Below are 14975 nucleotides of genomic sequence, written 5' to 3'. Positions count from 1 at the left end.
CAGCTGTTCAAAGTCCAAATCGGTCAAAGTCCATTCTATGCAGTTCAAAGGCTGCCGACGGTCAAACTTCATTATACACTATTCTAAATCCAAAGGTTAAATGCCGGTCAAAGTCCATTCCTAACGGTTATAAGTGCTAAAGTTGATCGTTTACAAGCTCATAGTACAAGTGAATCTTGTTCACGAAACAACTGTTATTTAGTGCGCGGAAATGGAAAAGTTTCTCATTGTGAAAGACGTTACCCATAAAGTGCGTCGATTTAATTTGAGCGGTCGCACATTGGAGTTCAAAATAAAACCGGTACCTAAAGATACCGAACCTGTACATTGGGTTAGAAATGCGATTTCGCAACTTGTAAATAGGAGTGTAGAAGATTTGGAACCTCAGGATATGGTCGGTTTCTCTTTCTGCTCTAAAGATTTTAAGAAAGGTGAGGGATGGTTACGATTCAGGCAGGCTAGCGAAGTTACTATTAACGATATATGGGATACTATATCGTCCATCTACCAGTCCAACTCCTGTGGTTTGAACACTGAGACTTTCTGTTTTCGTATAACATCAGTGAGGTTACCTGCTGGTTCCGGAAGAGGGCGAAAATATAATAACTTTAGTGAGGAGTGTGCTATGAGGAACGGTATTGTGGTAATTAAAAACCACGATAAGTTATGCCTGCCTCGAGCCATAGTGGTCGCAATGGCTCTTATTGATAAAGTTTCTGAATACAGAAAGATTCGCTGTGATATAGGAAAAATACAAACACTAAAAGCCGTTCAATTACTAGAAGATAGTAAAATAAGTATTCCTGAAACGGGAGCTAGTATAAATGAGCTGCAAAAATTTCAAAGCTATCTGAAAGGTTACAAACTCACAGTATATCTTTACAGCAGAAAAGGTCGTGATGTAATGTTCGAGGGAAGTGAAGCGGGTAAACACCTCAATTTATTGTATCACGAGGGGCACTTCAACGTGATCCGCTCGTTAACTGCAGCATTTTGCTGCAGTTATTATTGTGAAGAATGTCACGTACCCTTTGAACATAAAACCCAACATCGTTGTGGGGGTACGTGTCCAGCATGTCTACAGTCACCAACATGTAGCACAGAACAGTTAAAGATTAGATGTGGTGAATGTTTGAGAGACTTTCGAGGTCAGAACTGCTTTGACAATCACAAGACACATAATGTCTGCATGAAAATTAAACGATGTGAAAAGTGTTTTGCTATATATCGCAATACCAGGAACCATATCTGCGAAGAAGTTTTCTGTAAAACGTGCAACGGCCATGTGAATAAAGATCATTTGTGCTACATGCCTATAGATACAGGTTACCCAAAAATCAAAGACACGCTTTTTATTTTTTACGATTTGGAAACCATGCAAGAAGAAATATTAGAAGATGGGTCCCTCTTGCATCAACCCAATCTCTGTGTTTACATGCAGTGCTGTGATAAATGTATAGACGAAAAGAAACTTTACTTTTGCCAAAAGTGTGGTTTTCGACAAAAAGTATTGACTGCGAATGTAATAGCCACTTTTATGGGGTATATTTTAACTATGAGGAAGAAATTCAAAAGCATAGTAGTAATAGCCCACAACGCCTCTGGGTTTGACGGTCAGTTTATTTTAAACTACATCATTACACACACAGATCTCACACCGGAGTTAATAATGCGGGGAACAAAGCTGGTGACAATGTTATTGGATAACGTCAAATTTCTAGACTCACTGAATTACTTTCAAATGGCGCTAAGAAAACTGCCGCAAGTTTTCGGTCTAACTGAGCTAAAGAAAGGATATTTTCCACATCTGTTTAACAGGACTGAGCACCAAAACTATGTGGGTCCTATACCATCAATAGAAGCTTTCGAGCCGGATAATCTTATTCGAGCTGAAAGGGAAGAGTTGATAAAATGGTATTCCGAAAGAATAGCTGAAAACTACATTTTTGACTTTAAAAAAGAGCTTGTAGAATATTGCATATCGGATGTGAATATATTGGCACAGTCGTGTCTCAAATTGAGGAAGCTAATGATCGAGGAGGGAAATGTCTGTCCGTTTATCGATAGCGTTACGCTACCTGGTGCTTGTAATAAAATATTCCGCAGGAACTTTTTAAAACCAAACACCATAGGACTTATCCCAAAAGGGGGTTACCGGTTTCGTGATAATCAATCCGTAATTGCTACACGATGGCTATTATTAGAGGAGCGCTCTCGAGGAATTAACATAATACATTCTGCCAAAAAGAAGGAAGCTAGGATAGGTGGTGTTGAAGTCGACGGTTATTGTGCCGAAACTAATGAAGTGTTCGAGTTCCACGGTTGCTATTACCATGGCTGTCCAAAATGCTTCAAACATAGCAGAAACGCACCTCTAAAGGATAACCCTGCAGAGACATTAGCAAAATCGCATAGATTGAAGGAGTTGGGTTACATCATCACCGAAATGTGGGAGTGTGATTTCCGACGTCTACTGACAGAGGAAATGTTAAGTTATACGGAAGCACACCCTCTAATGTTGCATTCACCACTAAATCCGAGAGACGCATTTTATGGTGGCCGAACCGGAAATGCAAAATCTTTCTATAAAGTTGAACAAAATGAACAAATAAAATACGTCGATTTTACATCCCTGTATCCGTACATTAACAAAAATGGAAAATACCCCCTGGGTCATCCTATCGTTCATACTTCTGAGCAGTGTAGCAAATTAAATCTGTATACCACAGAGGGAATAATGAAGTGTAAAATATTACCACCACAAGCATTGTTCCACCCAGTGTTACCCTTAAAAATGAATAACAAATTAATGTTTGTACTTTGTCGCGCATGCAGTGAAAGTTTCAATCAAGGACAATGTGAACACAACGACAACGAACGAGCTTTAACAGGTACCTGGGTAATTGATGAAGTCAGGAAGTCTGTCGAAAAGGGATACAAAATCTTGGAAACGTACGAAATATGGGAGTACCGCACAGAACAGTATAACAGAGAGACTAAAACTGGCGGTTTGTTTAATGATTACATAAATAAATTTTTGTGTATTAAACAGCAAAGTTCCGGATGGCCAACATCGTGCAATACAGCTGAAAAGAAAGATGAATATATTAAAGAATATTTTGAAGTCGAAGGTGTTCGGTTGGATCCCTCAAAAATAGAAAAGAATCCAGGACTCCGACAATTAGGAAAATCAGTTATTACTTCGTTTTGGGGAAAACTAGGTCAGCGCGAGAACCAAAGTAAAACTACAATAGTTAGACAACCAGAAGAATTTTATAACATCATGACTAACCCTTCAGTCGACATTAATTCGGTTCAGCCGATAAATGAGGATACGCTCCTTGTAAACTGGGAATTTAAAGAAGAAAGTTACACCCCTTTATCGACAGTGAACGTGGTACTTGCCGCTTACACCACTGCGCAGGCACGGTTAAAGCTGTATGAGTATCTAGATTTATTAGGTAAGTAAATTTAACATAAAAATTGCTTATAGGTAACTGTATTTTTTGAAATAGGCGAGCGTGTGTTGTATTATGACACGGACTCTATAATCTACATTACTTCCGAAGGCCAGTTTGATCCACCGACAGGTAAATTTTTGGGCGACTTAACAGATGAATTAGAAGCTGAAGGTGCTGATAGTTATATTGAAGAATTCGTGTCAGGTGGACCAAAAAATTATGCTTATAAACTCTGGTCCACGGCCAAAAATTGTTATGTAAATGTTTGTAAGGTGAAAGGAATTTCCCTTAATTATAAAAACTCACAAATCATCAACTTTGAACAGATAAAGAGGATGGTATTGGAAGGTGATAAAGCAGAACCCTTACTGGTATCGTCAAAGTTGATGAAAAGAACGGCTGAACATAATGTTTTAACAAACGATACTACTAAAGTCTACCGTACAAATTCGACAAAAAGATGTTTTGCTACAGATGGCTCATCACATCCTTACGGTTTTAAGAAGTCTCGTTTATCCGGTGGAATAGACGAAAATTTATAAAAAATTTAGCAGATGTAATAATATGTACCTGTAATGCATAGCTATGTAACTTTACTGTAATGTGGTATAAAATTCAATTAATTAGTTAAAAACATTATTCATTAATTCATCTTCAGACCGCACCTTTCCTATCACTGTACCGATGGCTGGGTCTCAATGATGGCGGATTTGTGATCGTACAGGTAACAGATAACATGTAACAGCTAACACTAATAAAAAACCTGTTAGCTGATACATCTTCTTCAGTTACCTGTTCCAATCATGTTCACGTTCGGGTACAGGTCCACGTTCGCGTTAGGTTCATGTTAACGTTCACGTTAGGTTGACGTTCGGGGTTCACGTTCGCGTTAGGTTAACGTTCACGTTAACGTTAGGTTCACGTTCGCGTTAGGTTCACGTTAAGGTTTGCGTTGAGTTCACGTTAACGTTCATGTTATGGCGTTCACGTTCGCGTTGGGTTCACGTTCATGTACGCGTTGGGTTCATGTTCACGTTGGCGTTCACGTTCGCGTTAGGTTCACGTTCACGTTAGGTTCACGTTAACGTTCGCGTTAGGTTCACGTTCGTGTTGGGTTCACGTTCACGTTCGCGTTCACGTTCGCGCTGGGTTCACGTTCACGTTGGCGTTCACGTTCACGTTGGCGTTCACGTTCACGTTGGCGTTCACGTTCACGTTGGCGTTCACGTTCACGTTGGCGTTCACGTTCACGTTGGCGTTCACGTTCACGTTGGATTCACGTTAAACGTTCGCATTCACGTTCGCGTTGGGTTCACGTTCGCGTTGGATTCACGTAGTTTTTCCATAGATTTCAACCTCTAACTATAGAATCTCTCAAACCCTGCGTACCTCAACTGCTTACACGCTAGCATTTTTCTATTTCAGATGTCGCGGGGTTCGATTCCCAAGGCAAATTTAAAAAATAATGTCTATACCAATCACGTGACCGATGACGTGAAAAACAACATCCAAGATGGTGGAAGTGCTCTTTCACAGTGATGTCAGGTAATAGAATGATTTCATAGCATAACTGCATTGTTTGCGATACTGTTTACCATTGTTATCAAAAAACAGTTGTCTAAACCTAACACGATACCTAACACGTTAACCTTTATGACCGCTAAAACTGTTTGCTTATGTGGATATGAAACCGATAGTCTCGTATACGAGATAACATGTGACATGTGAAAATCGTACATTTTAATTTTAAAAATATCCAAAGTTGATCGTACGAAGGTGGTAAGACTCGTTTGGAAACCAATATTCAGGCTTTTCTTTCGACGCCAGAATGGTGACTATGATAAATATACAGGGCTTTAAAACATCAAAAACTGATTTTCAAGGAAAGAACTTGTAATTTATAATGGCCAGCAAGTGGCTCGTTTAATTTTTTTTAGCCTCCATTTTCGTGGAATAACTAAGATCACGACTTATAACGTCAAGCTACCTGGTTAATACATATTATCGCCGCCACAAGAGAAGAGCCCTGCGTCATCATCTACAAGCGTGTGATTTAAGATTTAAAATCAAAAGTCAAAATAGTTCCTTAATAATCAATATTAAAGTTGTTGAAAAATGTACATGATGGCGTAGTTTCGCAAAGGTTTAAAAAGAGCAACAGCAAATCCCAATTCAGTTGTTTTTGTTAAAATGCAATAAAGAACAGGAAAGTTGAAAAAAAAAACGTAGGTAAAAGAAGAATGACAAAAACGAAGAGCAAAAGAGGTTATGGAAAATTTGAAAATAATTAGGAGTATTATGACGTTGGTCAAATCAGCATCAAATATGCATGTTAAACTTGACAAGCGTTATAGGTTATCTCTTTTCATTACATTTAGCTTTTCAAAAGCGCACGTCTATTATATCCCAAGAACTTGTTTCGTTCTCTGTCCTTTTTTGGGTTGCGGAAATTTTTGAGATGTAAGTATCAACACCTTGGATTTATGCATTCGTACATTGATGACGCAGGGCTCTTCTCTTGTGGCGGCGATAATAACCATCACGGAATTAAATGGGAACATGGTCAGCATACACTTTAACCGATACTTTGGGCTTTTACTTTCTAACTGGAAATTTACCAAAGATTCAGATAAAATTATAACCCCCATAGATATTCGACAATTTAATCAATCATGTTGTATGAAAAAGAACGAGATTGAGGATTAGCGTGAAATATGTAATAACTCACGATTAAAACTGCTAGGATCCAGTAACTTCGCTTCCTTTTACCAAATATTTATCAATAAAATGCATGACTTGAAAAGAAGTACCGCAACTATCGAAAATGTACAGCTACGTGCCGAAACTTGAAAAATCGGTTGTGTGAGGAAGTCTCTTACAAAGGGATGTGTTAATAAAATTATAAATCGTTCATTATCAATGACAAAATTATCGGTTTGGTTCTGGTTCACGTTACATTTAAAATATATCAATTACTCTGCTCCTAAAAGATTTGTACCGTTTTGGAGATGGTTTTTGTAAACACTTCCACCTCAGACGAGACAGCGCGCATTTTTGAACGAACTAGTCGAAGATCCCATACAGAGAAATTCCACTTATGTCTTTATAGCGTAAAGGAAGGGGATATATTCCATTGCGTATGCTCATCGAAGTGGATATGTACGAATCTGCTTAAATCAATAAGAATCAGATATCAGGGTCGGCTTAGAACACAATTCATCGAACCCTTTCCTCCCTCCAAATATTGGTGTAGCTTTAGGTGATTGCATTTCTCCAAGAGTGTAGATTCCACGTTTTCAATTGTTTAGTGAATTCCGCTTTCATTGCTGTAATTTTTTTGTATGTAACGTACCTATCTATCTTTTAAAAGTGCAAAACCGAGAAAAATGTGCAATTTCCCTTAGCTTTCCACGTAATTTTATTTATTTAAGTGAGTCTAATATTAGCAAATTGCTCTATACAGATAATAACTATTTAACGTACCTATTGGATATCCCGTAATTACCTAGCTATAGGTACATTTTGGAAGATTTCGATAATGGTACTACCTCGCCCCTTTAGATAATTTCTGTTAAATCTAGGCATACTTATCGTAATAGTAGGGTTATTAACCTGAACAAGACACTGACATTCGTGAAAAACGACGACGTTGGCATTTTTTTCCGTTGAATTACCTACATGTTAATAATGAAACGCACTATTCTATTTGTTACTTCCCCTCGATACCACGTAATAAAACCGTGTTTCGCAAAATTTAACGAGTGAACTTGCCACTTGGACAGTTTGAAGTGATCATGATCGTAATATCAGACTGGGATTACGTTATTTTGATTTCTGGATAAAAAGCGCGAGAATGCGTTCTAAGCAGGTATGCCTACAGCACTTTAAATGGAAGTTGCATAATGTAATTAATTTTTAATTTTATATCCTGCGATTGCTTGAGAATCACCTCCTAAAAGAAGATGCCTTCTAGAAAATATCGATGGCCGTATTTTTTGCTACGCTCTGAACTGTGTTACAAATAAAGTGGATAGATATGCGTTATGTACGGGTATTTATTTATTCACTACTACTAAATCCTAGCTAGGTAGCCATTTACTCTCACTCTCACAAACTTAATTCAAAATCTGCTGCCATTTGTTTCCGATGTAATTAATGCGATAAACTTAAGTACCGAGCCCCATTTTTGCATGTATCATAAGTAGTGGTGGAAATTTATCTTTATCTACAGTTTCCCATCCCTAATGTGTGCCATGTAGGTATCTAATTACAGTTTATAGATAAACACTGATTTTGGAACAAGGACCAGTCTGTTAAACGAGGAATTCCGAAAACCTTTTGGTAGACATACCTGAAATTCGTATCGCACTTGAGGAAGATACCTAATTATCAACTTATTGGGGACCACACAAGAATGGTCAAATACGTATAAATAAGGTAGCTTACTTAAAAATTGTTGATTTCTTAGTATAGTAAATATTTTAGGGTTGCTGCAATAAACAGATCAAATTGGTCATTGGTGGGTCCATAGACGAAAATTCCTTTCGACAGCCAAAGAAGACGATAGTTTATTCGATAGAGGCTATACATAATCATTTTCGTGTATTTGTTTACAATTAAACAAGGATTTTGCGTGTTTTTCTCACACCTCGCCCAATAACGATCAAAATATGTACCATGATTTAAACTAGAGCAGAATAATTCAGTGGTTACTTTGTGGCAAATCAGATATTTTCCATTGTCAATGCGTCAGGTCGATTTCGATTACGTTAAAGGAAAAAATTGTATGTAAAGATTGTTTAGTCAGTTTGCTCAATATACATTAGACGCCGATCGATCACATTTACATGCTTTCAAACACTGCACGTTGAATTTCATACAATATTCTTCCTCAAACTCTGAAAGAAATTTCAATTGTTTTTTAATATCACGCTATTGAACTAGTAAAATCTGTAGGTACTGATTGTTATATACAGGATCCTCGAAAAAAAAGTGTACCCGATGCTGAACCTCGCCCTGAGATTATGCTGCATATATACTGCATAATAAAGCATATTTATTATTATTTATTATTAAGTATTAATGAAGAGTTTTAATCGAAACTAACCGTATAATACAGACAAAATGTTTGGGGTTTTATTATCATCTGACCTTGAAGTTGTAAGTGTGTGAGAGAAGCAATCGCTATAAATACTTAAAACGCAATTAATTTTTCTAGAAGTAAGCATTTTTGCCTGAAATTATTCTCTTTTAATCCAGTAAACATCACATTCGTTTAATGGGTTTCCATATAAGGAAACTTTTAACTTGACCTTGATCTCACACCTGAATATCATCATCACCTTGACACGCAACGTTTAAAGGGTGAGTAACCTGTGTGGATTTTGATCGGTAACTGGACTTGAATGGTTGGGGATGGACTTTGACCGTTCGGCAACCTTTAGACTTTATACGAATCCTTAGACTTTGACCGGAAACCTACTTTTAGATTTTAAACGGCGGGAATGGACTTTGTCTGACAACCTTTAGACTTACATCAGCGTTTGACCAGTCAGCAACTTCTGGCTTTTGAACAGCAGAGAAAAGACCTTTGGCCGGTCCGTAATCTATGGACTTTGATCGATTTGGACTTTAAACAGTGGTGATTTTGATCGATAGCTTGATCTACTTTCCAAAAGACCAGCGGAAATAACGTCATAATACAGACAAAATATTGGTTATAATCGTCATTGATCTGACCTTGAAGTGTGCGCACAGCCGTGACTAGTGTACAGTGACATCGCGTTGTATATCCTAATAATCTGTCCTTGAACTCACCTGTAGCTTATTTAAACGATTAAATGGTTAAATGTAAAATTTACGCCGCAACTTTGATCGATAGCTTGGCCTACTTTTCCGATGGAATTTGACCGGTCAGCAACCTTTAGGTTTTGAACAGCGGGGAATGGACTTTGCCCCGAGCGTGCGCATGCATCATTTTAACACACGACCTTAATCAGTTAGTTGGACTTTGAACGATTTGGAACAGGTATGTAATCGAATTTGATCGGTCAGCAACCTTTGAAACAACGGAGAATGGACTTTGAACAGTGTGGACTTTGATCGGCAACTTGCCCTACTTTGATCTGACCTTGAAATGTGCGCATGCGTCATTTTAACGCACAACCAAGTCCTATCAGTCTTCTTCCAGATCGTGGTGAGTGTACACGCGAAGTGATATGTGTCTTGTGCAATGACGTGTTTGTGAACCTGTACGGATTATCGCCTTGATGACTGTGGAGCAAATTAAGGTAAGTAAGAGTAAAATTAAATCTTCCCGGACCAATTGACAAAATAACCCCCCAGTGGGGCCAACTCCCGAAATACCCCGGGTCACAACCCAGGACCAACTACCGAAATACCACCAATTGCCAAAATTTGACCTTACACCCCGGACCAATTGCCAAAATTTGACCTTGCACCCCGGGCCAATTGCCAAAATTGGACTTCGCACCCCCTGGGCCAATTGCCAAATTTGATCTTGCAGCCCCCCCCGGGAACGATTGCCAAAATTTCACCCCCCGGGCCAATTGCCGAAATTTGAACCTGGGCCAGTTGCCGAAATTTGACCCGGACCAATTGCCGAAATTTGACCCCCGGGCCAATTGCCGAAATTTGACCCCGGGCCAATTGCCGAAATTTGACCCGGACCAACTGCCGAAATTTGACCCGGGCCAACTGCCCAAAAATATGGCCCGGGCCAACTGCCAAAATTTGGCCCGGGCCAACTGCCAAAATTTGCCGAAATATTTTCCCACGGTCCCCAGAATTTTCCCACACTCGGGTACCGCTATACCTACTATTTTACTTTGAGATTTTACTTTCGGCGTATTTCTAATTAAAATAATATAGGGCGCACTATGGTTTTGTATTTTACTTTGCACCTAATTATCTAATTTTCAAGAAAGTGCTGTGAAAGCAGAAGACAATAACAGTTTTACTGTAATAAGAACTTCCTTAACGCGTTTCTAGAAACATGAAATACCCGTGAGCACAAGCGTTAATTTTAAATTTGAAAATGTACCAGATTGGGCGACTATGAGAAAAGCCGCAAGCAATAAAGGATCAGCGTAATCCGAATTTTCGGAAAATTTGCATAGACAGCAAAATATGTGAGACATTCAAAGGAATGGAACCTTAACGATGGTTTCCGTGACTCTACACTTTATTTAAATGTATATTATAAACATTAATTTCTCGCAAATTTCTAGAGACGAACAAATTGCCTCATTGTCAGTTTTTCTCTGGCCACATTTAACAATGTGAGCACGCATCCGTATGATATCATAAGCATTGTTCCTCCAGACGTAAAAAAAATTCACGCGCAACTTCCGTGCGAAATTACAAGCCGTCGACTGTCTGCACAATGTGCAAAAGAAATAAGACAACTAACATTGAATAAAAACAGTATTTTATTCAATGCAAGTGAGAGGTTCATGTTTGGAAAATTTATATTGATTTTGTGATTCTAAAGAAAATGTCAAAGGTTCTCATTGCAGTGGCAGCTCGCGCCGTTGGCAGGAATAGGCGCCTATATGAGATTCTGGGATGAGAACTTTGCCTGTTGCCTCCCCAAACAATTGTTGGCCCTTACCCCCAAAAAACTCGTCTCGTAATGTAAAATTACTATGCAAATAATTTTTTGTTTTTTAATCATTTTTCTAATTTTTATGCAATTGTACCTGTCCATTTAAGCGCCTTTTCTGGCGCCTTTTTGCGCAAATGGTTGGCAAAAGCCATCTTGCCACCAACTCGCGCCGCCACTGTCTCATTGGTCCAAGCGTTGCTAAAAAGTGTTTTTGCTGATATCCCATTTAAGACCGTTTTACATGATGAAATTTCTGTACAACCACAAACCGAATCAATATAGCTACGTTTCTATTGTGAGATGAGTACATGGTGAAAATTAAAAGTTTTACTTTTTGGTACGTTAGCGTATACCCATGAGATAGAAAAAAGTTAAAAACTGCCTATTATAGATATTACCTAGAAACAAGTGGGGTAGTCAAAAAAATATTTGTACTACAGTTTCTGAGATTTGATCCAATGTTGATATTTGTTTAATGCAACACCTTGTATATCTTAACGTCAGTTGTATTTCATTCTATTTCCTGATTACGTTGATGTATCACATTCACAACCTATATATTTTTTAATTTTAGCCGTGAAAACCTTATTTCTATACTATTTTTAAATAGCAGTAGGCCATTGATTCATGCAGTTTTTTTTTTGTATCCATTGGTAACTAAGGCAACTAATACCAATCAATCTAAATAGCTGACGGTAATTTCAACATTTTGACAAATTTAATATAATATAATATATGCTTATATAAAAAATATAGCTTGTGATATCAATGTAGTCGGGAAAAAGAATGCAAAAATTGACGTTAAAATATATAGGGTATTGCATTATTTTAAAAAATACCAACTTTGGGTGAAATCTCAAAAACGATGCTCCAATTTTTTTTACTACGGCACTGGATTCTACGTAAAAATATCTAAAATAGGCAGTTTGTCTATAAATATGATTCCATAACTGTAAGGTGAGTATTTAACGATATAGAACTATTCTGCGTTTGGTTATTGTTAACGCGTACGTGACTTGCCGGACATTTTCAAGAATGACATTCATAATTTCTCGATATTTACCAACTATTTATTTTTCAAGTGCCATAACTCATAAGGTTCATTATCTAAAGGGCTCGAAAATTTTTTCTCGCGTGGATAAAGAACCAATGACACCCGACTCAAATACAAGATTTTCTCCAAAACCGCTCAATGAGCAATTTATTGGTATTAATAACCTTCTATTTTTCCGAAACGGGCCATGACTGCTAATGCGACAATTCATTACCTAGATGAAAAAAATGGAAGACGCTAGGTTTCCATGGAGCTGTGGTTATTTATGTGAGTAGGCACCTCAAACATTTTGACAAGGAAAATTCGTACGGAGTGGATTTAGTTCCGGAAGAAATTCGCGAAGCATTCAAAAAGATGTACTCTAGAAAAAAACAAAACTACAAGTATAGCGTACGGGTAGGAACAGGAAAAATCGTACCTCTTGAGAAACATGAATGAGGTAACGGAGGAAAAAAGAAAAATACGCGACATTTTCTAAATGGAGCAAGTATTTGATGCTCAGGACCTCATTGAAGATCCATAAGAAGCTGGATACTTCAGAATATAGACAGGTAATCGCGCGCATACAAACCGGAATAGACGAAGAAATGTGCGGTGTTGGTAAATTGTCCATGCTATACTCTGTATTTGTAAAGCAGTACCATGAAAGCGTTTAAAAGATACATGTATTACGATTGTTTGGTACATTAAATACATTGTGTACTTATTGTACTTGTATTTACTTATATTGACAAGCGATAGCTTGTGGAAGAATATAACTTTCCATCTTCCAGGGCGCATTAATTGGTTTTAATTGGTTTCAAAGTCCCGTTTTTAAAGTAGGGTGATTGATCCATTGTTGAAGGAATACAAAATGAAGTTTAGAAACGACTAATCTGACAATTATTTCGTGTTTTCGGACTCTCGAAAAGCTGGACCATCAGATTTACATGATTTCCCCAAAAAAATCTGATCAGCTTGATGGACCACCTTTTCAAATAACAGTTCGAGGTCCTCTGCTTGTCGATCATCTTCATCCAAATTTTCCACGATATCTTTAGGGCTATTGTCGCATGAATTGTTGCACTCGAGGCAGATTATTGAACATTTCAACCAACTTTTCTTGCATATACACGCGCCATGGCATCCTTTTTTTTTGCATCTAGGAGATTAGCTTTAGAATTTTTGGTGGAGCGGAAGGTTTAAAGGTAGCGACAGGAGATAGTCCGTAGCTAGTTCGTTCCCAACTCCATTTTTGTGGTTCCATGCCATGTTCCTAGCCAAAGTTGAACTTGGTGGTACGTCCTGAATGAGTGTTGCTTTACTTGGAGGCAAAGAGGCTATATTCTGTCTATTGATTGAAAAGGTTTTTTCCTTTCGGCCTTAGATGGGGTTGAAGTGAAGATTTGTAGGGTGAGTAGGCTCAAAAGTCAGACTTCGTTTAGTTTTTTATTTGGTAATCCAAATATTTCGGACGCAGTGTGCTGTCCTTCCTCAGTGGGACCACTACCCTACAAACCTTCATTTTAATTGTGTCTATTGTTGTACACTGATGTCTAAAACCGTTTAAAGTCATGTTTTCACCCTTACAATCATACAAACGAAGTAAAAATTGATTCCCAGCTTTTGTGATAACTTGTGCGTCTGCATTTGGAATCAGAAACAGCCAAGCTAGAAAAAGCAAATCTGGGTTCTAGACGAGGACTTTATATAACTTTTTATAAATTTGCTTTAACGTAACCAAAAATCGCAGATGTACTGCCTTATGTCAACCGATGACTGCTTTCTTTCACTTCGCAATCTTTCTGCGCTCTTCAGGGGAGGAGCTGAACCAAGAAATTAAAAATTCCAGTCAGCGATAAATAGGCAAGGTCGTGAAAGTGGCGAAAACCACGTAGTTATCGTCTAATGTCCCAGCGTGCGTTAATGAATAGGGGTTTTTGTCCGGAAGGATCTTGGTCGAGGGTTATTGTCCTGTACCGAGGTATTTTATTTACTTTACTGTCAATCTTGGTTGGAATATTACGAAGGAAGGTTAATAGTACAATAACGGGGGTTCCAGAACTGACGTTTCCAGGAAAAAAATCCCGAAGTTTTTTTCTCAACGGTTTTATATGTATTTTGAACCGCTGAATCCGAATTTTCACTTTGCTAACACGCCAGAGGTGAGCTAACTGCGGCAGCCGCAAATAACCGCAAATTATTTGCGGCATTTTTACATTTTCGCCTATAACTCAAAAACGGTACGTTTTAAAAGAAAAACTATTCTATACAAAATTGTAGTCCACAAAATTTTATACATTTAACATGTAACAACCAAATCTGTAGGACCAACCAGACCGCCGCCAGCGGCCGCGCCAAAACGGCTACTTTTCGTGCAACTTTTGGAAAATGCAAAAATAGTGCTCCGACATACCTATCTATTTAATATAATTTTTCATTTCATATCAAGTGGTGGTATTGGTTTTTCATGTACATGGACTTTTTTGACTTTGAAACGTCACATGTGCTAACCGCAAAAGCCGCAAATGCGGCAAAAGCATCAAAGTCAAATAAAACAACAAACCAGTCAATATCACTAAAATTCAACGTACAATCAGAATACCCGATTGAAAATAATCCCATTGGCACCGTTACCTCGTTGTACAACCGCAGTTTGGTATTGCTACGATTACCGTAGTTCAAGGTTACCAACCTATATGTAATGGTTGACGAAATGAATTGATAGACACAAATATAAAATGAAATGCTCAAAAGCTTTTTCTATTGTTTAAGAAATGATAGTAAAATTGAAAAAAGTCTACATCTAAAATAATTTCCACTCTTTTTCCCCCATCTTTCCTTCGACTCTTTC

At 37.9% G+C, this 14975-nt stretch overlaps 1 protein-coding gene across 1 annotated transcript; it reads left to right on the top strand.

Moving 5' to 3' along the window:
• Positions 1–211: 211 nt before the first annotated feature.
• LOC116170237 lies at positions 212–4110 on the top strand. The gene is made up of 2 exons (XM_031486479.1): positions 212–3461; positions 3516–4110. The coding sequence occupies exons 1-2, from the start codon at positions 212–214 to the stop codon at positions 4001–4003; spliced, it is 3738 nt and encodes a 1245-aa protein (XP_031342339.1). The 3' UTR covers positions 4004–4110.
• The last annotated feature ends 10865 nt before the right edge of the window (positions 4111–14975 follow it).

The sequence above is a fragment of the Photinus pyralis genome, unplaced genomic scaffold (assembly GCF_008802855.1).
Source record: "Photinus pyralis isolate 1611_PpyrPB1 unplaced genomic scaffold, Ppyr1.3 Ppyr1.4_LG5, whole genome shotgun sequence".
Lineage (NCBI taxonomy): Eukaryota > Metazoa > Arthropoda > Insecta > Coleoptera > Lampyridae > Photinus > Photinus pyralis.
This window is presented reverse-complemented; position numbering and strand designations above follow the sequence as displayed.

Coding starts and splice junctions, on each gene's coding strand:
- LOC116170237 (XM_031486479.1), top strand. CDS start 212: ATGGAAAAGTTTCTCATTGTGAAAGACGTTACCCATAAAGTGCGTCGA. Junction 3,462..3,515: donor TGAGTATCTAGATTTATTAG/GTAAGTAAATTT, acceptor TTTTTGAAATAG/GCGAGCGTGTGTTGTATTAT.